Source organism: Megalobrama amblycephala, linkage group LG7, assembly GCF_018812025.1.
Source record: "Megalobrama amblycephala isolate DHTTF-2021 linkage group LG7, ASM1881202v1, whole genome shotgun sequence".
Taxonomy (NCBI): domain Eukaryota; kingdom Metazoa; phylum Chordata; class Actinopteri; order Cypriniformes; family Xenocyprididae; genus Megalobrama; species Megalobrama amblycephala.
The window spans coordinates 40174146-40201732 of record NC_063050.1 but is presented as its reverse complement, the minus strand read 5'-3'; the positions used below and the strand labels follow the sequence as shown (position 1 = coordinate 40201732).

General features: G+C 34.0%; 1 protein-coding gene across 2 annotated transcripts in view; it reads right to left on the bottom strand.

Annotated features, from left to right (window-relative positions):
- Nucleotides 1–27587, bottom strand: part of mtus1b (microtubule associated tumor suppressor 1b) — a 61551-nt gene that overhangs the window by 4842 nt on the left and 29122 nt on the right. For both annotated transcript variants that reach the window (XM_048197441.1, XM_048197440.1), the window contains 4 exons: nt 27070–27210; nt 25537–25641; nt 9952–10178; nt 2406–2472 (listed from right to left, as the gene is read on the bottom strand). In XM_048197441.1, coding sequence (XP_048053398.1) covers nt 2406–2472; nt 9952–10178; nt 25537–25641; nt 27070–27210 — 540 coding nt within the window. The remainder of the gene's footprint in view (nt 1–2405; nt 2473–9951; nt 10179–25536; nt 25642–27069; nt 27211–27587) is intronic.

Sequence of the window (27587 nt, the reverse complement as noted above, 5' to 3'; positions counted from 1 at the left end):
GTTTTAAAGGATCTGCGCTTGATTCTAACTTTGGAACCCTGAACAGATTCTAGAAACCATCAGTACATTCTAGATTCTATTTCTAGATTGTACTGACTATTGTACTGCAAATTGAATTTTAACTGAATCTAGAATGTTCGGATGGTTCCATTCTCTAAAGAGACAGTAGAATCTAGAACACACCAGAACAGAAATCCAGAATAGAACCTAGAATGTACTGGTGGAAAAATACTCTAAGGAGTCAGAATTCTATTCTAGATTCTAAAAATCTATTCTAGATTTACTAAAAAAAGTAAAATTAAAAAATCTCAAATTGAATCATGTCTAGAAAGTTTTGATGGTTCAATTCTCTAAAGAGTCAGCAGAATCTTCTAACAGAATCCAGAATGTACCAGTGGCTCAATTCACAAAAGAGTCAATAAAATCTGAATGGAACCTAGAACGTACTGGTAACTAGTAACTGAACCACTAGTACATTTACACCAAAAATGACATTTACAAAGACCTGTGTTGGCGGTTCAATTCTAAATGGTCTTTTTTATTATTATTTATTATTTTTAGTATTATTATTGTATTTCTTTTTTGAAAAATGTATACTTTTATTCAGCAAGGGCACATTAAATTAATCAAAAGTGAATGTAAATGTAAAGACTATTACACTGTAAAAAAATGATATAATATATGTATATATATATATATATCTTTTTTTACAGTGTAATAGTCTTTTATATATATATATATATATATATATATATATATATGTGTGTGTGTGTGTGTGTGTGTGTGTGTGTGTGTATATATATATATATATATATATATATATATATATATATATATATGATATTAGTGTTCAACATAAGAAATGTTTCTTGAGCACGAAATCAGCATTTTAGAATGATTTCTGAAGGATCATGTGACTGAAGACTGGCGTAATGGCTGCTGAAAATTATATGCCAATATAATGTAGGAATGATAATTTAAAATATCAAAATAGTAAGTTTTAAATTGTAATAATATTTCTCAATATTACTTTTTTACTGATCAAATAAATGTAGCCTTGGTGAGCAAACTTCTTTCAAAAACATTAAAAAAACATTTCACCAATATCAAACATTTGAATTATAGTGTACCTAATTCCCTAAATATTGATTAAAATCCAGATTAAATTCTAAAACCAACTGTGGTATAAGAATTATATTCTAGAGGATTGAACCACCAGTACATTTACACCAAAATTACATTTACAAGGTCTGAAGAGTGAAGTTACGAATCCCCTCAAATTTTCAGTGGACAAGTCTAGCATGCATGTGTTAGCTAGCATATGTTTTTGAAAACTTGCAATAAATATTTCTTTGAATTATGCAAGGTAAAGGGCAGTAAACTTTAGGATCAGAGTGTTACTTGGCCAACTGCGCCTTCAGACTCGCGTACAGAAGCCAGTGTGAGTGAAACATTCCTCATACGCCACACACATCCTTCACACTTGTCCCGAAGCCAAAGGCCATGACAGTGCGTAAGGCCAGACTAATTAAACATAACAAGCAGCACATCCTTAACATTCTACAGCATTAGAAATGTGTGTGTCCAGGCTTGCCAAGAATGTGTGTGTATTTGTGTTCAAGGTACAAACGCATCGAGGAGTCATATTTTGTTGCTAACACATACAAATAAATACACCATCTCCAAACATTGTAAAAGGCTTCCAGATGTCTACAGGGTGTAATAAAACAGGTGGAGTGTAATTGCCGTGTGGTAATTCATATCGGTTTCCTAATTCCCAAACACTGAGCTGTACAGTTCCATCAATACAACGCTCATCAGAAGAGCATACAACAGGATAAAACACGAAACAGCCTCATTCTGGAATGTAGGAACATCATCGAACAACAATTACATGACTGGCAAATCACTCCAAGGCAATAAAGCCTCATACACATGCTAAATGGTGTCAATGATAACACAGACAAAGAAATAATACATAGATTACTAGAATTTTACATTTTCTAAAGACAATTTGAGTGACGCTTGCAGCCACAATGACAGGGCTAAGCCAAAAGAGCCCAATCTCAAGTTTCAATGATATTCTGGCCTCTAAATATAGCTTGGGTAAATTATCTGTAAGAAGAAGAAAAAAAAAAACATTCTACAATCTCAAGTAGGTGTGACCCCGAAACTAGACACTCACTCAGCCCTATTTTATCAGGATTGTGCCCTTGAGCAAAGCAGTTATCCCAAGGTTTCTCACAGAGACTTTCCCTACAATTAGTGTTCTTCAAGTCACTTTGAATAAAAGCACCTGCTAAATGACAGCTATCTAACCAAGATGAAAGCTTACATTCTGTGAGCTTTGGGAAGGGACACAGAAACCAAGCCGCAGATTATTTGACTGGACATGTGTTGCTTACCCAGTTGCTCTTGCAGGTTGTTGAGTTGAACGGAAAGTTCTTCCCTCTGTTTGATTGCCACCTCGCGCTGTAACAAATGACAGAAGAAACAAAACCAAAGAACAGTCATTCAAACCATTTAAGAAAATGTAAAAGGATGGCTGATAACATGTATAACAAAGATTTTAGACTTAAATATATAGAATAAAATAAACAGAATAAAACACAAAATAATAGAATATAGAGTAAATAATTTATATTTAAAATACATTTTTTGAAAGTATAAATATTCCATGTAGTTTACTGAATAATTTTTGTAAAATACAAAATGTATACAAATGTATAATACAAAAAGAAATGTGTTGTTTTAAATATTTTTAGAAGTAAAGCTTGTCTCATTGCAATATTTCTTAAAACTTTTTCATGTGGCAGATCTGACTTAATAAACCAAATCTAGGGGACAAAGTTTTTATTTATTTTTTTCATTAAAAAACGCATTTTCTTTAATTGAATATAAATATTAGATGAAAAACTTAAATATATTAGAACACTTGTAACTAACAGAAATAAAATGTTTAAGCTGAAGTACTACAATTACAAAAAAATAAAATAAAAATAAATTAAACAAATATTTAAAAAAAAGATAACAAAAAGATAAAAAGCATGACAAAATCACTAAAACTTAAACTAAAAATTAAACTGTGAATAGAGAAAAATTGAGAATATAAAAATAAGAACTAATTCAAAAGACCAAATACCCTAAATTTTTCCATTCTTTTTTTAATTGAAATTAAAGTTGCAATATGTAAAATTTTCTATTCAAAACAAAGGCGTAGTTTGATGACGCCAAGTTTGAGCGTGGAATCTTGGGACATGTGGTCTTCACTTCACAGCCGGTGGAAAACAATTGGGATAGGACCGGGGAAGAAATCATGTTCATGGATGCGATTATTTACATTACTGTAGTATGAAGCAGAGCAGGACCGAGTGTTGTGGGAGCTGAACGAGGCCGCTGGAGCGATTGCGCAACACACGCCTCACGAGCAGCAGAACTTTTATTATGCCACAGTCACCGGCACCGCTTCCGCTTTTCCAGTCATAAGTATGAAGTGACGCAGCTCTGTTTATTATATTAGATACATTTGACTGTGTTGAAAATGTTATAACGTTACTCTGTGGGTTCGCTCGACGGCTTCCGTGAGACACTGTTTCACACTGCAGTACGATAGGTCGATTTTAGAATACCATACTAAATACTGGATGGCTTGTGTTGATAAATGGCATGCAATTAATTTTAAAACGTATTGTATGATGGAGAAAATTCTGTATTACTGTTACTAAAAAATAAAGCTGCATCTGATTATGCTATGTTAGCTACTTCACAAAATAATGTTTTTCTCTGAGGCATGGTACTCACAAAAAAAAAAAAAAAAAAAAATCAAGAAAATTGGATTTAAACAATAAGACTAAACGTGTTGAGCTATACAACAATAATTAGTTTTTCTGTCTATAAATATATCAAAACAGATGCTCCCTTGTCTATTAAAACATGTAAAATATTAAAGCGTCTTTGGTATTTCCATAGGTTTCTACAAAATAAAATAGGAAACCGAGGGTAACGCGGGTATGACGCAATTGACAGGCGACTCCTCACACGTCCCGGACGGAGCCTTGGTTAAAATTTCAATTTTCTAACGATTTACAAATAGTTGCAAACATTTGGGATATTTTAAGTACTCAAGTGAACAAAATATATACAACTGACCTGGTGGTTTTTGGATATTTTACTGCAAAATTCTTACATATTGCACCTTTAAGCACTGCTATACTTATAGCCCAAGAACTTAAATGAGCCAATTGTTTGTTAAACAAGACACTGTATTAGACACAGTATAAATCACAAATTAATGCTAACTTAATCAATTAATTCACTGATTAATCAGTCATTTAATGTTGGTACTTTTTTGTCTATTATAATAAGTTTATTTATTTAGAAGCAACATTATATATGAGAGAGACAACCACTTGGAATCCTTCACAGACCTCCAGTGGTTCAAACTTTGAGAACTACTGAAAGCTGCAGATCACTCACTGAAATTTCCCCAAAACGTTCAAGATATGCTTCAAATCAACCCCACAGATGCTTTAAAAAAGCCAACACATTTTATTATTCATCTTACACAATTACTCACCCTTAGATTCTAACTATGTTTAAACATGCTACAATCCCCAAGCCTTTGCAATGATGTCATGTATTACGTGTGGCTCTCAGCTAGACACCGTCAGTATTGGCAGAATGGGCTGTTGTTGTTGGATATGAACCATCTCAATCAGTTTCTTATCAGCAGGTGTGATCAAGGGTCAGTGTGAGGCTGATTTAAATGTTCCAGGAAAGACGTATGTGTGCGTCTGTGATCAAGCGACAATTAATGTTACAGTAACCTCTACATAGCCAAAGATCACATGGCTTGGGAGAGATTACTATGTTCTATGATAAACACTGTCAAAGACTGCCGAACACGTGATAGACAAACTTAACACAACATGCTGACACACAAATCTCACATCCATACTGCAGTCAAATTCAATGATATTGTTACTTTTACACTCAGATTTATGGCCTAAGATAAGAGGACAGGAGTTTACACCTCTGAACTACTCAAACACACACTCTGCATGGACAAAACACACAACAAATACTTTCTACAGACTGGGAAAATGCAAAGACATGATTGTGCACTATACGGTTTTAAATGCTGAATACAACTTCTGATAATAAACTGGAATGTGAACCACAAACAAAATATATAACTCCAAACATAATCACAGATGAACAACACATGATACACAACTCATCACAAACAATCACCTAACAATGGTTCTGCTGTTAAGAATCAAAAAAAGCCTACATTTTGAGAAAGAAGTTGCTGAGAAACAAAGTAGTAACTAGTAAATCTTCCAAACCAGTAGTTGCAAAATAATCACTCAAAATGGAGAGAAACTAGACAGCACCTTTTGATTCTTCTTGGAGCCAGGAAGCTTCTTTAGGCCAGGTTTGCTCCCCGAGGAGCCCATCTTCTCCTCCTGCCCTCTCCTCTCCCCTAAAACCCAACAATCTTCAACTACTTTCCTCCTTCTCTACACTAAAAACTGGTCTGTCAGCATCAGTCTCCAAGCACGCTGCATTAGAAACCATTCCCTCCCTATCACTGACCTGCCCCCGTATTCCTCCTAAGAGAGAGGGAGCGGAAACTCTCAGATAAGAGAAAATGGAAAGATGAATATTGAAAGAGTGAGTAGGTGGAAAAGTCAGTTCCGTGGTTATGAAGAAAACCTTTTTTTGGTTTTTATGGGCAAGCATTTTGATTGGTCCTTACTGATATACTGAGAGCAAAGTAATAGATGAATCACATTTTGCCAGGGTACATGGAAAGGAGTAAGTCCAAAAGGTGATATCAGAGTTACATAACATGGCTGTTCTATAAATGAGATTGTGCTTGGTGCGTTGGAGTTTATATAACATTACGGTCAACATGGGAACCGTTACATTGCAGAAGACCACAGGTTTGCAAAACTGTTCAGCTGAAGTTCAAATATAAACAGGGCGAAGAAAAAAATATATGAAGGATCAGGGCAAACGAATTAGTAATAAAACGAAATAGTAATAAGTCGCAAAACCAAACAGATTTTAATCAAATCCAAATGCAATAGTTTTGACGGCAGTTCAAGCACATGCAAATAACCTATTAGCATGTGCTTGAATGCTTTTTATTGTTATCAGGTATGATTTAAAAAAAAATATTTTTCGGTAGACATTCAAAAGCAACATTTTCCATTAAAAACGACATGTAACTCTATTCTATGAAATACGGTATGCTGGAAAAGGGGTGGGCGGGTAGAGAGAAACATTGCTTTACTGTTATCAGCCAAACAGCTGTGAGGTGGGAAAATATACCACGCCCTTTCTACAAGTCCCGCCCCCTGGGGCTCAGTAGCAGCTGGTGCATTCCTCACAGCAACATCTCACCTCCTTTGTGCTCACTATCAATCACTGTGGGTGACACAAGTGCTAAAACTGTCAACTTTCCCTAAAGTAAAGTCTTTCTTTTTTTTAATAAGTGAAAAGAAAGTGAAATATTTGTGCGTTTCCTAGACGGTATGTGAGGTTTCTGGAGTAGAAGTGCTAAATTTGTGAAGTATCCTTGGTGTTTTTTTTAACCTGTTTGGATAAGAAGAATTGATTGCGGGACGACTTGCTATTACTGAGAGATTAGGAGATAAGATAACAAATTCGCATTATATATAGGACACTGAGGAATGCATGGAATGAGATAGAAAAAAATGGATAGAGGGCTGATTTGAGGTTTAAGAAAGAAAGAAGTTGTGGGTTTCTGGGTGTAATTGTACGCCTGGGGTCAAGATTACTAGAATGGGTGTGGGGTGCACATTGAGTAACCTATTAACATAGTTACACTAACATTTACACACATAAGCCTACATAAGTCCCCTACTTTAAACCTAGCCAATAGTGTTTACCTATAGGTGGGTTCAGGCAGATTACAGTAAGTTTAAAGTCAACACAAAATTGACCCTATTCACTCTCTTAATACATGTTTCTGGCCCTATGCATGATTTATTTGTGCACATTATTTCAAAGAAAAAAAATATTTGTTGTCATAAACTTTCAACAATGCAATTCAAATGTAATAAGTTGCATTTGAATTGCAATTTGAATTATTTCTCCAGCCTATGTGCACCAGTCCTTTTATGAAAAGTATGCACTTTTCATGATCCAATCAATTCTAGATGGATAAAAATTGGATTGAAAAATTCTCACTTTGATCTCTCCGCCCTCAATTAATCGCACCTAAAATTCAAAATCAAGAAAAATTTCTGCCAGCCATGCAGGAAATACAGTAAAAGGTTCATGGTTTCAGATTATCAAACATCATCAGAAAGTACAGTGTATGATTCAATTCAACATTGTACGTCTAAATGATTTTATTGTCAGCGGTTCTGCCTCAGGGCCTGTGAGGGCGGGATTACGCATAATTCTACTCTGTCAGAAAAAAACCAAATGCAAAACAGTAATACGCCCCAATCAAATGAACAGTAGACTTATGAAACTTCACTCTCACACTTTTTTTCTACGTTCACCACAGACATTTCAGAGTGATCAAAGACTAGTATTATTCAAGACTAATTGCGACTGAGTCTGTAGCTTTCACCATCCTAAGTCTTCCTTAAAAAAAGGCCCTCACAAACATCTGAGAAACTCCGTAGTAAGATGTTAAAAACATTAAATAGGCACTCAATCAATCTTGAGCAGTGTGGCAAAGACATGTCAAGGTTGGTGATTCATTACTACGTTTTACTGGTTTGGCAAGCTAAATACCTGAGGCTTAACATTTAAAACATGACTGAAAAACTGGTTAGTTGTAATTTCAGTTTTAATTATAATTTTTTGAGACATCCAAAGAGAATAATTCTGATCTTTTCAACTCTAGTACTATCCTGCTATTGTTTCACAGAGCGTTTAGCTCGATGTATTCAGACCAACGAGAACCCTTAAATACTTAGTAACACCTAGTGATTGACAGCTTCAATTATCTGCAAATATTTGCAAACTGAAAGAAAGCAAATGGAGATTAACACTGTGACAGGTTTGTATCCAGGATACAGCCAATCATAAAATAAAAGGCTTTTACAGACACTCCCAGATATTTGATCATGCCAGACCCTATACTAAGAGTTTGATGGCTGACATTTAGTCAAAGAGACCCCAATAGGACTGACTGTTTCCTTTTCAACTTGTGTGGCTTCTATTGTGCTGGTTGAAGTCCCTATCAAAGCTACACTGTAGCCACATTCCATTTCCAGAACAATGACTGAGGGTAAGAAGTAAATTAAAGGAGGAAGATCAATGCACAAGTGCAACATCGAGCTAAAGAGGCCCATGTGTGGGTCTGATGGCGATGAGCATGAATGAATAGAGGAACCTGTGTTTTCGGTGGATTTCAAACAGATCACATGATAGGCTCAGGTCAAACCCAAATCACGCATGACATCTAGAGTGAATGTGAGAGAACATCCCCCGCAGCCCTCTTAGTTCCAACACACCTGGAAATGCTGGTTAATGGTGCCACCATATAAAACGTTTCCTACTTCTGTTTTCTAGACAAAACAAACAGGCACATATACTATGACAGGCTCTTGTAGCATGTGATTATCCATAATTACATTTCAGATGTTTATAATTGCAACTGACCCAATTACAGCTTGAAAGGATGAAATGAAAATTTGAGATATCTGCAATTATAATCAGACTAAGAGAAAAGATAAAGAAGATCATTTGAATAATCATCATATAAGATCATCTAATGATGTTTCATCATTATCGTTCAAAAGTTTGGGTTCAGTAAGATAATTTTTTTTCTCTGAAAGAAATTAATACTTTTATTCAGCAATGATAGATTAAATTGATCAAAAGTGACAGTTACAAAAGATTTCTATTTCAAATAAATGCTGTTTAAATGCTGTTTAACTATATTCATCAATCAATCCTGAAATAAAAACACGTTTTCCACAAAAATATTAAGCAGTACACCTGTTTTCAACATTGATTATAACAAGAAATGTTTATTGAGCATAAAATCAGCATATTAGAATGATTTCTGAAGGATCATGTGACACTGAAGACTGGAGTAATGATGCTGAAAATTCTGATTTGCCAGGAACAAAATTAAATTGTGAATTCAATTTTTTTTTTTTAATAGTATTTTACAATATCACAATTTTTACTGTAGTATTAATCAACTAAATGCAGCCTTGTAGAGTGTACAAGTCTTCTTTAAAATAATAATAATAATAATAATAATAATTTGTTAACATTACAAAAATGTTTTGAACCTAAACAGTAAATATTATATATATAATACTGAAATTTCAGCTCATCAAAATTATAATTTAGCTATCTGAAAATGTGCTGATAGTTAAAAATCCAAGTTAAATCTAAGTTCAATGGAAAGTGCATTCACATTTTTCTGTAAAAGGTTAATTCCAGTCAGATGTAAAGTAAAACTTATTTTAGATATCTTTACTGATGTTGAAATTAAATGTATTTGAATTATGCCAAATCTCTTTCCTAAACACAACTAATCACAATTTAGGTGTAGAGATCTTCACAGGTCTAGAGAAATTCATTCAGAAATTCAGAGTTTAGGTCTAGAGAAATTCACAGAGCCAAAACAGAATTATACATATTTTTAACTGTCGAGTTTTCATTTAACTTAATGAGATAGGTGAGTTCAAACCTACTTAAGAAGATTTAGGAAGACTAACAAAGACTTAAATGACCTTAAATTAGTGCTTTATCACACATAGTCCCATATAAAACCCCAATTTTGGCAGCTCTCTGCACATAGAGCATCTACAAGTAAACAGACCAATGATGTGCAATAATCACTGCAAGGAAGTAAAATAGACTATGAATGGGGAGAAAACCTGCATACAGAAATATCTAAACAGAAAGAAAGAGAGAAAATATTAAATAGTAAAGCTCTCCAACCTCGCTGAAGATGTGCTGCACAACCAAGGCGAGAGCCTCCAGGCGCCGATTGCCATTTGTGATGAGTTTACGGAGGTGCAGGATGCATTGACTCTTCTTCTCATTTTGAAGACGAAGATCTCTCTCTTCCTCTTCCTCCGTCGGTCCTCCTTGACTAGCTGTGCTGTGCTGCTGTGTCCGTCCAGCTGTTGGCCCAGCAGCTTTGGGCCCTTTGGAGCTCTTGTCCACTGTAAAAGAGCACGTGTTCAGTGTGGTCATTAAATTCAGCATGATTTCACAGTCCAAAATCATATACTCCTCAATTCAGAGCAAAAAACAGTTTTCAAGAAAAAGAAAATGCAAACACACCCACACACTAGAATATTAAGTTTTGATATCGTAAGAAAGAAATAAACATGATAATAGAAAAGCTCTGCAACAAAAGCTTTAAGCAACAAACTCAGTCACACAAACAATATACGCCCTCTCTTGAGTTGATCCAGAAAAAAAAAGTCCTAGTGCATGCTGGGATTGAATCTTAATGATAATGCACTAAGGTCCAGAGAGCACATTAAGAGTGCATTAGAAAGAAAGAGAGAGATTGAGTGGCTGTGTGTGTGTGTGTGTGTGTGTGTGTGTGTGTGTGTGTGTGTGTGTGTGTGTGTGTGTGTGTGTGTGTGTGTGTGTGTGTGTGTTGAGAGTGCATTTTGGTCCCATCCTCTACAGGCTAACTGAAGTCAAAGAAAGGTTTCCCATCCCATAATTTGATCTCTCATACAGAAAACAATCAATATATCATCTATACCAACCATTTTCAACTTACTAAATCAGTAAAAGTTTATAACCATATATTCAAACTGCATACTGAGCAATAATATAATCAGAATTTACACTGAATAGATATGAAATGTAGAGAAATAAGCATTTATTTATCCAGTTCACTGGGACTTCTGGTTAAAAAATGTATATTAGTGATATGGAATCCATATATCCACCATCAATGATTCTGATAAAATGATATTCTTCTTTACAACGTTATAAATTTTTTTTTTTTTTTTTTTTTTTTTGCAAAAATCCCCTTTAGTTATTTACTTTCCCAATTATTGACAATTATACAAAAGACACAAAGTACAAAAGTGTATATCTGACTATATATTATTTCACTATTATTAGTCACCTTATTGATTTATTTTTTCATTTTTTTTTAAAGATTCTTTTAATTTCAAATTACAAATTATTAAAATTTATAATCAAATATTCCATGTAGTACACTAGGTCATAAAATGTATAATAATTGTACACAAACTAGAAAAATGATGTACAGGCAGTGATGTGATGCTGTCATTGCTTCACATGTCAAATACCCATGTATAATCTCTCTTATGTATTAATTGGATATTTAAATCATGAGGATTAAGACAGATGAAGGCTGTCAGAATATGTGTCCATAATTTTGGTATTCTGTTGGCTTCTCTCGAACTCCCAGGACTACTGTAGGTATGATATTAATCAGAGCTTGGATGGTAATTTAGTCATTGTTTAGATGTAATCTATATTTACAAAGCAACCTTAAAATATTCCGCACACAAATCTTCCAAGTAACCTCAAGAGACACATGGAAGCGGTGAAGGGTACAAATTGAATATTACTCTCATTTCCTAGTGGACTGATTTCACAGCCGGCCTTAAAGGAACAGTTCACCCAAAAATGAAAATTGTGTCATCACTTTCTTTCTCACACAAAGCTGTTGTATGGCTTCAGAACAGTTATATATAGCTATTAGCTCAATATTGAATATAGCTGTAAGAAATCTATAGTACTTTTATGATGGTGTTGGAGCTTTTAAAACCCCCATCCCCATTCACTTACATTTTTGGTATTCTCTCTTCTCTCAAACTCCCAGGACTACTGTAGGTATGACATTTAACAAGAACTGGTAATTTAGTCCTTGTTTCAATGTAGTCTGTATTTACACAGCAACCTAAAAATATTCCACACACAAATCTGACAAAAAGGTACAAATTGAATATTACTCTCATTTCCTAGTGGACTGATTTGACAGCTGGCCTTAAAGGAACAGTTCACCCAAAAATGAAAATTGTGTCATTACTTTCTTTCTGACACAAAGCTGTCGTATGGCTTCAGAACACTTATATATCTCAATAATGAGCTGAATATAATTGTAAGAGCTTTGAAGACCCCCCCCCCCTCAAAAAGCAGCATCAGCATTCTGCTAAACATCCCTTTTTGTGTTTCATGGAACATATTTGGGATGACATGGGGGAGAGTAAATCAGGACAGAATTCTCATTTTTGGGTGAACTACTCCTTTAAACCACCTTCCATGAATCACAGAGTCCCTGTGATGCCCCCTGCTGGCAGATACATTCAGGCTTTAGTTGATGTTCATATTCTGATCACATAGCTTCTTTTATGTACATTCTGGAAATTAAGTCACACAAAAAATCATCTACAAATCATTTATCACTCTTAATAAAGGGAGACTGTTTGAAGTGAAGTGTCAATATAGCAATATATCAACTGCCAGTAGAAATTACACAGACACACAAATACACAAGACTACATTCATATTAGTCTTTGATCTTCTTTGCTGTGTGCATCCAATTACAACACTAAGAAGGCAGTCTGTGCGCAGTCTTCCTTTATTTCCGACTACCGATTACATCCATTTAAATAAATAGAAACATGTAATCCTGCTTATGATCAATGCACATCTAATTATCATTAAAATACTTCCTATTGTTCTTTTTTATACACAGAAAAACCATTTTCTTTCTAAATCTGACAGTCCAAACCAAAATGTGATGTATAATGCAAAGATCACTGTGACGAATGTCCCTGTTACATTATTTAAACGCAGGCTTGAAATAGCGAGATTGCTGCAGTCCTTTTTCTGGCTCAATGTGATGTGAGGGGATATGTGCTTTGAGGTAACTGTAATGTCCTTAAATAACTGTAACCCAGTGGCATCATGTTAAACAGTGCCCTTGCCTGTGGTCACATGACCACATCTGCACAATCTGCTACTCTAAAGGACGGTGTCATCAGCTCTGATCACATCACTGCTGACCTGAGATACTCCGCTACTAGAAACATCATTGTGGTACAGAGATACATTTTGTCCTCAAAACACTAGCAATTCTGTACAGTGGCAGTTTTGAGGTTTTAGATGGTAACTGTGATATTTAACAATACTGAATGATTACCACATTTATATGTCACGGTACAGTATTTACATACAGTACAGTCCAAAAGTTTGGAACCATTAAGATTTTTAATGTTTTTAAAAGAAGTTTCGTCTGCTCACCAAGGCTACATTTATTTAATTAAAAATACAGTAAAAAACAGTAATATTGTGAAATATTATTACAATTTAAAATAACTGTGTACTATTTAAATATATTTGACAAAGTAATTTATTCCTGTGATGCAAAGCTGAATTTTCAGCATCGTTACTCCAGTCTTCAGTGTCACATGATCCTTCAAAAATCATTCTAATATGATGATTTGCTGCTCAAGAAACATTTATGATTATTTTCAATGTTGAAAACAGTTGTGTACTTTTTTTTTCAGGATTCCTTGATGAATAGAAAGTTCAAAAGAACAGCATTTATCTGAAATACAAAGCTTCTGTAGCATTATACACTACCGTTCAAAAGTCTGGGGTCAGTAAGAATTTTTATTTTTATTTTTTTGAAAAGAAATGAAAGAAATGAATACTTTATTCAGCAAGGATGCATTAAATCAATCAAAAGTGGTAGTAAAGACATTTATAATGTTACAAAAGATTAGATTTCAGATAAACACTGTTCTTTTGAACTTTCTATTCATCAAATAATCCTGAAAAAAAATATTGTACACAAATATTTTGTACAATTGTACACATTAAATGTTTCTTGAGCAGCAGATCAGCATATTAGAATGATTTCTGAAGGATCATGTGACACTGAAGACTGGAGTAATGATGCTGAAAATTCAGCTTTGCCATCACAGGAATAAATTACTTTGTCAAATATATTCAAATAGTACACAGTTATTTTAAATTGTAATAATAATTCACAATATTACTGTTTTTTACTGTATTTTTAATTAAATAAATGTAGCCTTGGTGAGCAGACGAAACTTCTTTTAAAAACTTCTTTTAAAAATCTTAGTGATTCAAACTTTTGGACTGTACTGTATATATATATATATCTATAAATATATCTATCTATCTATATATATATATATATATATATATATATATATATATATATATATATAAATCTAAAACTCATGTATGGACCCTTTTCACAAACTGTGATGACACATTTCCACAGTTATTAATATCTTAAATCTAGCATTTTTCACACACACAAAAAAAAATGTATATTTTTATAACACTATATTATCTTGGCATTGAATTTCAGAAAACTAGCTAACGCTGCTGTGTTTGTGTGATGAAATGACACAGAAAACGCTATTGTGGATTTCTTCTTTTGCTATTTGAGCAAATAGGAATGCAAAAAAAACCAAAATTTGTGTTGTAATTTCCTTTAACCACTACAGAAGAATACCCAACTATGAAGACTAGAAATGTGAAGGTCCATGGAAAGAATCCATTGGCTGCATCTTGATTATCTACTATGTCTGAGTATTTGATTGATGTGTTTTTAAAAGTTTGTTGAATTGGATTATATATTATATATAAAAAAAATAAAGGTAGGTGTACAATATGAACTTGTGAATGTGGCTTTATTAGATCACAAAGCAACTCAAAAATAGCATCACTACTCCGTGTGAAATTAGGGCTAGTGCACATACAATTAGAGTCTGTGTGTGTGTGAACAGGATAAGTCCATGAGTACCGTGTAATCAGTGTGCAGTCTAGGCCTCATAATAAGCGTTTATGAAGGTCTACTGTGACAGGAGACATGCTGTGATTGCTGTCCCCCAAACACTCCACTGGAGACAGACCGTAACTAGCTACCACACACGTACACACTGAGTAGGTCTCAACCACAGGCGTCCAAACACAAGCTCCGTCAAGCGTGTCCACACCCAGGCCGGATATGTTCATGGTTATGCTAACAGACAGAGTGGTGCTCCTTTGATGCTGTTGTTTCTAGCAATCCTCTTTTCATTACACAGCAAGATTATTCATCACACACACACACACACACACACACACACACACACACACACGCATACAACCAGGAAACCGCAAGCCTTCCACAGAAAAAAAAAAAGGCTTCCACTCTTCCACATAATTACTGGAGGGCAGATGAGGAAATTATGCACCCGTTCTGAAGGAAAGCCTGAATAAACGTTTCAACATTTTGCTTAATGGAAAGAATTATCTCGCTTAGACAGAAGCAGTGCCCATTCAGAACACATTCAAGAGGAGACACATTCAAACACATTACAGCACATCTTCTCAATAAAAACAGTGACAGTAACATCGAGGAAGAGAAAACTCTCTAATGAAACATGCAGCTAAAAATTTGGGGTCGGTGAGATGATGTTTTTGAAAGAAGTCTCTTATGCTCACCAATGCTGTATTTATTTAATTAAAATACAGTTTAAACAACTATTTTCTTTTTTAATATGTTTCAAAATGTCATTTATTCCTGTGAAGGCAAAGCTGAATTTTCAGCATCATTACTCCAGTCTTCAGTGTCACATGATCCTTCAGAAATCATTCTAATATGCTGATTTAGTGCTCAAGAAGCATTTCGTATTATTATTAATATTGAAAACAATTGTGCTTCTTAGTGTTTTTGTGGAAATTGTGATAATTTTTTTTAAGATTCTTTGATGAATAGAAAGTTCAAAAGAATAGCACTGAAAATATATATATATTTTTTTGTAATAAAGTAAAAGTATTTACTGCCACTTTGGATCAATTTAATGCATCCTTGCTGAATAAAAGTATTTATTTCTTTAAAAAAACTGATCCCAAATGTTGAACAGCAGTGTAAAAATTACAAAAGTAAGCAAATTGTTCTTTTATTAATTCAAGTTATTTCAGGTCTAATTCTTTTTTTTTTTTTTTTTTTTTTATGTTATTCAGCCTACATTTACATGTATTCATTTGCAGACACTTTTATCCAAAGCGACTTACAAGTGAGGAATACAAATAGACACAAGAAATCCTAAAAGATCTCTCCTAAAAATGCTGTAAAAAATAATGTGGGATGTAACATAGTACAGTTATGGTATCGGGTAGAAATACCATGGTACTTTGATATATGATTACGAAATGCCATGGTATTTACATGGTCCTATAGGATAAGTCATAGAATACCATGTATTCTTTGGACCATGTCCAAAAAACATGGTATTAAAATGGTACATACTAAAATAAACAAAGTTAATTGATTTTGTTGACTTATTCAGTCTTAATAAAGAATGATTTTGACAAAAAAAAAAAAAAAAAAAAAAAGTTAAAGGTGCTATAGAGGATGTTTTGTTTTATACATTTTTGCAATATTACTTGAAACTGTACTAACTGATAAAAGACTATTTATTAGGTGCACTGAAAGGAATAATATCAATATACTTCATCTGTGCACGATGTAGGGCCTTAAAAACATCAGCCAATCGTTTGTGTGATCATCGCATAAACGATTGGCCCTCTGGCTTGTCAATCACTGCCATTACGTTCCTTGTGAGAGACGTGCACACTCCAGTAACTTTCCACACTCCACAGGCGCCGACATAATGAATCCACTAACACGACACAGCGAATGCCAGTGGTAGACACTCGTGTTCCAATACTCGTGCACGAGTTTTGGGAGGCGTTCCCTCGAAATGAGCTGTGAATGAGGGGGGTTGTTCTTACGCATGCGCTCATTTCAAAAACTCAGTAACAGTCTTTGGTTTCTCAGTCGTCAAAAACATCCTATATAACACCTTTAATAACCTCTTAGCAGCATTTTACCATATACTATGCTAGCACTGAACAACTGAAATTTAGTAGCTTTTGACCACCAATTTTCCAGTGTAAAGGACTGGAAGTTGACTAAAATAGGATCTGTTGTGAGGGTTATTACCTATCTGAGCATGGCTGGACAGACAGACAGAAAGTGGCCAGTCTGCTGGACAGAGAGAGCGACATCCAGGGCCTGTGGTAGAATGACATACCACCATAATCACAACCTCAATCAATTACTTTGAATATTTATTAATTATTTAAGATTAGAATCAGGGTAATCAAGGGGTATGGCTCACTGGAAAGTCAAAGGGAATTCTGAAGAGGATAAGTGTGATTGCACACATACACACATGCATTCATTTGGATTTTCTGTGGATATTAAAGGGCTTGGGATATCCTTTTTTCCCACCAAAAATCACTGACATGATAACAGTGTGCCATGGATTGTCAAAGGGATTGCTAAAGTGTTGTGAGTGGTTTTAGTGCATTGGCATGCCGTTTTAAGGTTTACTGGGTGATTGCTAAGGTTTTGCTAGGTGGTTGCTTATTGTCACAAGTCAGAAGAGCCCACTCTCAAGTCTCTATATTATGGTCACGATATACGGTTTGGGTCTACGTAATACTTAATCATCCACCAGGCAAAAACTGAAAGTTGCTTACAAAAGAATTATTTTGCATTTCACACTTCTCTTGAAATGAGCAGCAATTACATATTTTTGCTTCTAGGCACCATATATTTGAAGGAAAAAAAAAAAAAAAAACTACAGCCATTTACTCCACAGATGCAGTTTCTTCATGCAAACACAAGAATGCTATTGAGATATGTACTGTACATAACAAGAAGGTGGGTCCTGGGAAATAATCTGGATTGGAATTATAAGAATGAGGCCAGCGGTAGTGTTTAGATTAAATCGCGTGATGAGGGATGAAAACTACAAGTCCAAAGCATGCCAACAAATCCAGATGAATAAATAGATTAAAAAAGGGGCCGTAATGAATGTCTGAGTTTGGTGGCCCACTTTGAGTACACTGTGTTCCCATGCATTTGGCACACATACACTAACACAACATTACATCCCTAAAAGTAGGGTTTGTAAAGCATTTGGTCTGCTTAGAGAGGCTGTGTTCTCAGATAAAGATTAATTTGAACTGATATCACGTGCGCTGTGTACAAGAGCGTTCAGCATGTACAAACTGTTCTCTCTCCTGATGCTCTGACACACTCACTCAGAGCGGCTGTTCAGGTCACATATATCAGTTCTGTTAATAACAGCACTGCATGATCCAGCATGCTAGTTTCTATGGAGACAACCATGAGGAGATGCTGCACTCTGCGTTTATGTGTTCAAAAATATTCTGGAATTTTCCACTGTGTCTTGCATTAGGGTGAAGACTGTAGACTGCTATACCTATACGACTTGTGTGGAAGAGAGATAAATATTGTGACCATATCACATTTCATTTTACCCACCAATTTTACCCATAGATAACATAATAATAATAATGCCACATAATAATAATAAATTATAGTTTCCATAAAGAAAATTAAGCCTATTTTAGTATCATTAAGATTTTTTGCATTGTACAATTACATGAACTGATTTTACATTTTTACATTATTTGACAGTTAAAGCATAATTTTCCCCAGAAATTATATATATATATATATATATATATATATATATATACACAAACATGCATACATACATACATACATACAGTGAAACCAAAAATTATTAAGACACTAGATATAATTTTTAATATTTATGTAAGTGAGGATAGCAAAATAAAGTAAACTGTGACATATTATACCCAAAAATTCTTCATACAGTGGACTACCAGTAAAATTGATAAAAAAAAAAAATTGGGATAAAAAATTATTCAGACACTTTGACCTGACCATGTTTTGCTTAAGTATTATCTGACATAATTAAGATTATTTTTTTCTGACACAGTTTAACTCTGAGATCTTGTCATATTTTATTACCATTTTTTAAACTATAGTAAATAAACTGTATTAATGAATGAAATGTTCAAGGTGCCTGAATACATTTTGGTTTGACTATATATATTATATATAATCGCGATTAATCATATCCAAAATATAAGTTAAAAATCCAATGAAGGAACTTCATATTAGTGCTGTCAAACGATTAATCGTATACAAAATTAAAGTTTGTGTTTACATAATGTGTGTGTACTGTGTATAACTATTGTTTATTTAAATACACACACATACATGTATATATTTAAGAAATATTTACTGTACATGTATATACTGTATATAATATATATATATATAAGACTTTTTTAAATATATACATGCATGTGTATTTATATATACATAATTATACAAAGTACACACACATACATTATGTAAACACAAACTTTAATTTTGGATGTGATTAATCGTGATTAATAGTTTGACAGCACTAATATATATTGACAGCACTAATATATATAGTGTATATATATACAGATTTTTGTGTAAAATTTGACATGTTCTTATCATGAGATTTAACCACACTTTTTCAAAATTGTAAGAACACTGTGGTTATGTATTAATAGACGAGCTGATAAAGCAACAGTTGCTAAAACCTTTTCAGAAAGATAATCAAGACTTGATAAATAAAAAATGATTTAGGTCAGTACTCAAAAGTGTTGAGATAATCAAGAAGACAGACCTTAAGAACTACATTTTGAGAAATTCCTACATGAAATACTAACCTCTATGACTGAAATTCCCCAACAGATTCACAGAGAGAGACACAGACATATACGAGAGAGAGCTTCCTTACATGAACCCTAACCTAAATTTCATTTGACACAAAAAGAAGGAGGGCAGTGGAGAATTTCGACTAGGGCGAGGTGAAATTAAGTTATTATACCCTATACGTGTATCTGAAAACACAGAAACACACATAGCAATTAGCTGAGCCCTTACTGTCTTGATATAAACACACACTATCACATTAATCTGTGCTTTATATACTTCCAGCACAAAAATCAATACTGCTCCCCTCGCTTACATAAACACTCCAATATATTCCATTTACATAAATATGCTGTTTACTTATGAATATCAGAATGCAGACAAAGCACAGATAAACCCATTAAAAACACAGCAAGAGGTTTATATTTGTGACACTGCACATGGTGCCCACTGGCACTGGCATCACTCCACTAAAGATCACGCGACCGGGCCTTTCACTACATTACACACACACGCACACAAACACACACGATTCTTTGTAAGCATCTTCTGTAAAAAGAAACAATGGTGAAGGCTGCCACACGCTCCTCAAATCACGGATGGAACAACGGTAACTATGGAGAGACGGGTGTTAAAAAGAGAAATATGGGATGGGGGAAGGGGCGTATGGTGAGAGAGAGATGATGGGAGAGATTGAGAGATGGAGGAAGGGAGAAGAGACGCTCTCCAACCTGCATGGAAGACCACCGTGGTCTTTTTGCATCCCGGCAGTAGCTGGAGATTGCGGAATAGTCCCTTGGCCGTGAGCTTCACGTGAAAGTTTGAAAGGGAAAGTCTCGGAGACCATAACATGACCTTCGATGTCCAAATGGAGGAAAATCCTCCACAAAATATAGAGAGGAAAAAAAAAAGAAATTTCTCTAGTGAATAAAACGGGGGAAAAAAAGAAAGAAAATAAATAATAAAAACAAAATTTTTGCTATAGAAAAAAGCTTTAGATTTGTCACATTCCAGTGCAAAAGTCTTCTTAAGATGAAGGGGGAAATCAAATCAACAATTTAAGTAAAAAAAAAAAGAAAAACAAAAGAAAAAAAAAGAAATTTTGCTATTTTTAAACATCTCAAAATCTCCCCTTAAAAATCAAGAAAGATACTCCTACAGAAACACCAAGGTGATGATGAAGATTGGTTTGGGAATGATGCGCAGCTCTTGTGGGAACAGCCGCTCTGTTCAGCGGTATCCTCTTGGATGCTGAACCAGCCAGTGTCTCATATATTCTGCTCCCCTCTCTCTCTCTCTTTCGCGCAAACGTGCACACGCTAATCCTTTATGTGTGTTGCACATGCACACACACACACACACACACATACACACTCAAAGCCAAGCTCTCTGTAGTTTGACACACACACACTCATGCACTCAGAAGGGGGGATGGAGGGAGAGAGGCAATGTAAGAGGGAAGGGGAGGGAGTGAGCACAGAGCGGGGAGTTGGCGGTTTATGAGTAATGCTGTTCTCTCACTCCCTCTCTCTTGGCTACAGTATGGGTATGATTATGGTATGAAGATGGAAGATGATGCATTTGAAGATTAAAGATTGCATTTTACAATTACACAGCAAAAAAAAAAAAAGTAGTAAAAAAAAAAGTCAATCAGTATTTTTGTTTATAAAGCATCCTGTATTTGAGAAACAAAATTGTGAAAAAAGACTCAATTTAAGAGAATATTCTAAATGTATCTTCATATGCCTTATTTTCTAGGTTTTGTTTTTCTTGTTTTAAGTGTTTTAAATGTAACACAATTTGGTGAGGTTTTTTGGGGTTAGTCCACCCAAAAATTAAGATGTGAATAAAAGCCTAAATTTAGCATGGTCATCATATAAAGCGATTGTGTCTCTTCAGAAAATTTGGACTAAACCACTTTCAATTAATATGGATTACTTTATAATCTCTTTATGAACTTTTTGAAACGTCAAAGTGGTAGTTGCATAGCTGTCAATGGAGAGTACAGAACTGGCTGAGATTTTATTAAAAATATCTTCATTTGTGTTCAGACGATGAAGGAAAGTCTTACGGGTTTGGAACGACATGAGGGTTAAATAATGTAAATAATGACAGTTTTCATTTTTGGGTGAACTAACCCTTTAAAACAAAGAAAAAAATATAGCCTACTTTAATATTTAATTCAAGATATATTCTCTGAAAAAAAAAAAAAAAAAAAAAAAAAAAAAATCCTTGTTTTCAGGATGCCTAGATGACTTTAAAGGTGCCCTAGAACCAGTTTTTACAAGATGTAATATAAGTCTAAGGTGTCCCCTGAATGTGCAACTGCCTATTTTGGGGCATCATTAACTATGCATCGATTCAGGCTGCGGCCCCTTTAAATTGCGCGCTCCCTGCCCCCCCATTTATAAAGACAATTTACAAATATCACTAAAAATATCATGTTATCATGGATCATGTCAGTTATTATCTCTCCATCTGCCATTTTTCGCTATTGTTCTTGCTTGCTTACCTAGTCTGATGATTCAGCTGTGCACAGATCCAGACATTAATACTGGCTGCCCTTGTGTAATGCCTTGAACATGAGCTGGCATATGCAAATATTGGGGTCATATATATTAATGATCCCGACTGTTACGTAACAGTCTGTGTTATGTTGAGATTCGCCTGTTCTTCGGAGGTCTTTTAAATAAATGAGATTTACACAAGAAGGAGGAAACAATGGAGTTTGAGACTCACTGTATGTCATTTCCATGTACTGAACTCTTGTTATTCAAATATGCCAAGATAAATTCAATTTTTGATTCTAGGGCACCTTTAACAGAATTTAAGAATTTCACCAAACAATGAAAGTCAATGGAGTCCAATGTTGGTCCCCATTAACTTTCATTGTATGGATTAAAAAAAAAATAATAATAATAATAATCAAAACACTTTTCAAGACATTTTTCAATATATATATATAATTTTGGTGATTTATTCCTTTAACTTATTCCTTTTATTGAATATACTTGATCACTGAAAGCCTACACTCTAAAAAATGCTGGGTTAAAAACAACCCAAGTTTGGCTGAAAATGGACAAACCTAGTGATTAGGTTATTTTAACCTAGTAGTTGAGTTAAATAAAACTAACATTTAAGCCAACTACTGTTTAAAAAATACTGTATTGCTTGCTTAAAATGAACCTAAAGTGATGGAAATTAAATGTTGGAAATTAACATTTATTAATATGTTTAATAAATTAACATTTATTAAATTGCTTATTAATAATGTTCACCTTTTGATTATGATTGTTGCCTCTAGTAATTATGTGTCTGATTTTTAATTTCCAACCTATTTTGGTTCATTTTAAGCCAGTCATATAGTAATTTTTAAACAATAGTTGGGTTAAATAAAACTGTCCAGCACGTTGGACAAACATTCAACCCAATTCAACCCAGCATTTTTTAGAGTGTAAGCATTTTTTTGAGTGTACATTCTCTCAGAATTATTTCTAGGCATATTTCATTTTTCATATTTCATAGGCATAAAGTCCTTATTAGCCCATAATCTTGCCTCATTTCATTATCTTTCTTTTAATTCCTCTTCTCTCCCTCTTTCCTCCCTTTTTTCAGAAATCTATTTAACATTTACGTATCTTCCAAGCAGCAAGCTTCCTGAATGGATGCCTTTGTTGGATAAAGAAATAGAGAAAGAGAGAGAAAGAGAGTGAGAGAGAAACAAGCGCCTCGGAATACTGATGAGTGACACTGTTGAATAGAGAGACGTCAAGCAGCACATGAACGGCTGTGTTCTGACACTATTGTGCTTCCTTATTCATCACTAAAGGCCAACAGCTGCACAGCCAGAGCAACATAAATTAGTAACAGTCAAGGGGTGGAGGTGGTGCTTGTCGGTAAAATTCTGTTAAAGTCAAGATGTTTGTAAGTAAAACAAGACGGAAAGGCCAGAAATACCAAGAAACGTGCATTGGTTGGTTAAACTTGTTGTGAATCTGAGTGGAATTTTGGCCTGAGGATGTCTATGGCATTTATGTTCTACACTGCACAGTAAGTCACTGAGGGTTTACAACAGGGAAAAATCCTGAATGTGTGTATTAAACCCACAATTAAACTTGCTTCACATAATACTTCAAAAGGGTCACATACACACTACAAAGTTGACAACTCCTGAAATGGCGATAAGTAATGTTATAGCACGAATGCCAACAATTTAAGCTAAACTACTTTTGACCCAAGTAGTATTAGGCTGTTTTCACACTTGGTCCTTTTCAGGGGTCTGAGCTCGGTTTGCATGATTTTTTGCCCATGTGTGAACACTCCAAACTATCTCAGACCCCTTAAAAGTGAATCAAACCGAGACCATCTTGGGAGGAGTTCTGAGTACGGTTCGCTTTCAGCTAACAGTACAGTTCGCTTAAAATGTCCATTGTGAACGCAAATCAGTTCTTCAGAGTCTTATTGCGTTTAAAGTGTCAAAAACACACAAGGTTCACATAAACAGCTGGCTTTGTCTTAAGTGGATGTAAACATCTGGGAAAGAAATCATGTATGTGTATCAGTATGTTGGATCCGTGCATTACTGTAGTTCTTAAAGTTACAGCAGCCTAATATAAGAATCAGTGGAGTCAGTATACGTTTTATTCATACAGTAAATAATATTCAGTTTTATTTTTTCATTTCTTACTTGAATGCTGCTTTTAGGTATACATACTGTACCTGGGAAATTTAAAGCAGCTTATTTCATTTGTATCTTTCTTTTATTGTATTTGTCCTATTTTTTTTTTTCTCTGTTAATGTTATTATTGCCTTCTGCAATACAAAAAATAATTAAAAAATAAATGTTATTTACAAAGGTGTATGTGTGATATAGTGCAAGAATATGGATGTAGTATTGCAACAAAATTTATACTTTTGTGAACAAGATAAACAACTTAGAGTTAAGCTCATTCAGCAGCATTTGTAGCAATGTTGTTTTATAAAATAATTATATTAATCTTTACAAAGAAATATCATGGTTAGTGAGGCACATACAATGTAAGTGAATGGGATCAAATTTTGAAGACCATAGGGTCAGCCATAAAACATAAAACATATAAACTGGACTAGATCAAAAAAGTAGTGTGAACACAAAGAGGTCTGAGACCACATTCCTATTTACCTGGACAAAAAAAGGGATTTGAGTCCTCTTTCAGGGAAAGGGACAGTGTGAACGTAAAGAGAACTGGATCCTTTTTCACTTGGTTCACCTCTTGGTCCACTTAAAGGAGAGTTTGGTTCTTTTAAAGAGGACTAAAGTGTGAAAACACCCTTAGATGTCCACATTTGTAAACTGCCATAAACAGAAATTTAATGTGTAATGTGTAATGTGCATTAAGCTGAGAAAGAAAAGAGAATGAAACCAAAGAATATCATAGTTAACAACCCACGCTAACCAGCAAACCCCAAACCCTTGGGTCAGGATGCCTAAACATACAGAGAAACATTTAAATATTGCCACAGAGCCATAGTGTTTACCATCTTTAGCCGTTTTTCCACCGTCAGGCCGAATGGTTCTAAGAATGGTAAGGACTGGTTCCAGTTATATTTTCACTTGAGCTTGATTCGGCACAATACAATTACAAACCGTTCTCATCATGGAATTCTCAGCACGGTTGGCTAACCAGATATATATCACAACAGGGAAGAAAAGACTATCGCAGCTTCCATTTAATGCCAATTTTAAATGAAAAAGAAGAAAAACATACCAGAAATTTTGCTATTTGCAACACCTCTGTAATACAGCAAGTTTACTCATGACTGCAGTTTATTGATTATAACTGAACTAAAGGCAAGTAGAAAAGTAAAATGACTGAATAAACACAGTCTATGCAGACTGATCACATTATTCTATAGACAATATAGCAGTGGTAGAATGTAAATTCATACAGACACACACTATCAAATTCTCTCCTTACCTGCTACTGATGATGAGCGAATAAAGCGTGCAGATCCACTGCGCTGCAAAGCATTCTGGTTAGTCTTAGCCGTCACATGGCTGGTCACAGCTGGGGCCTTCAGCCCTATTGAAACAGTGCAGAAGAAATCAAACTTCATATTAACAGACTGTGCAGTGGCAGATTTCAGTGACTGAGTCAGATGTCCTGTAAAGGTTGCATGTGCATGCGTGTTTTAATGGCAGTGGGTGGGACAGGGCGGGGCAGAAAGAATGCTGCTAAAACCATCCTTACACTCCAAGCAATTAGCAAGACAATCAATATTAACTATAAACACTCACTTAATGCTAAAACACATTTTTTTTAAGGAATTGGTAAGATATTTTAATGTTATTCTAAGAAATTTCTTTAAAAAATAAATAAAGTGAAAACACTACCATTGTGAAATATTGTTGCAATTTAAAATAATTGTGTTTTCTAAATGTTTCCTATTTGAATATATTTTTAAAATGTCATTTATTCCTGTGATGGCAAAGCTGTTTTCAGCATACATTTCATTACTCCAGTCTTCAGTGTCACATGATTCTTCAGAAATCATTCTAATATGCTGATTTGGTGCTCAAAAGAACAACATTTATTTGAAGTAGAAATCTTTTGTAAAATTATAATAATATATTATAATATATATAATATATATATATTATATATATTATATATAGATATATTTATAATATATCTTTACTATCAATTTTAATCAATTTGATGTGTCCTTACTGAATAAAACTATTAATTTATAAAAAAAAAAAAAAAAAAAAATCATACTGACCCCAAACTTTTCACTGGTAATTATTAAGATTAAGATTAATTAAGATTATTAAAATTATTAAAATATTAAGATTAATTATTTAGATTAAGGCATATTAAGATTTTTTTGTGATTAATCTTAATTGTTTTCAGATCATTTATTGTGGCACTTGTGCTTAAAACATTTAAAAAAATATATACTGTATATAAATATATACATATATATATACATACATATATACATTTTGCTTTTATGGGAAATTTATCTAGTTTTATGGATGTTTTAAGGATATTTTTTAAATAATATAAAAATACTAAAGAAGAGTACATTTGTGTAAGATTTACATGACATATTTTTAACCTTCCATATTAAAAGATCTAATCTAATCTATTTCTATCATAACAATAGAAGTGAAACAACAATAATGAATTAGGGTATTAAAATATTTTTTAAAACCTATTAAGAGGGGTATATGGTAGTAATCAGATTATGATTTTGAACTAAAATAACATCAAAGAAGTGCAAATTGCAATGTCATTAGCTCAAGACAATCAGAGCTTTCCCACTGATTAATGATTATAGACGATCTGACAACAACAGAGTGAGTTTCCCTTTGAGGCTGTTTTGATGTGTAAATAATAAATGATGAGAGACAGATGAATGTGGACCCTGATAAATATCTCAAAATAAGTGTGATTGCTAGAGAGAGTTAGTGAGATTATAAGATTAAAACTTCACATTTCTCTCACCTGCCACAGGTTTAGACGGTGTGGAGCTCGCTCTGCTGCGGTGACCAGATACAGGTTTGCTAACTAGAGACTTTCCTTGATTCTGGGATGTGGGGGACTGTTTGACAGACTTCTCCTCACTCTTCATCCCTTCAACAGGAACTGATCAAAGATAAATCATCATAACACATTATAAAATAATATTGTGCACAATGCAATAAAACCCTTTTTTAAAAGGTAGTGATATTTGTTTTTAAGTTTATGTTTAAATGTCTCTCTATATAAATATATCTCTGATAACATGTGCAGAAACATGCCACCAATTAAGAAACTCATAAAAAGTCCCAATTCCTTGAATTTTTCAAATGATTTAAAATATTCAAAAAATGCAATTAGTAAAAGACTAGATCAGTAACAATCAAAGCTAAGCAAATAGTCACACAGCACAACAACATGATTACTTTATCAGTTAATCATTCAAATAAAAAGGCTTTTGTGACAATATTAATGGGCAATTTACCTTGAAAACCTTCTTTAGT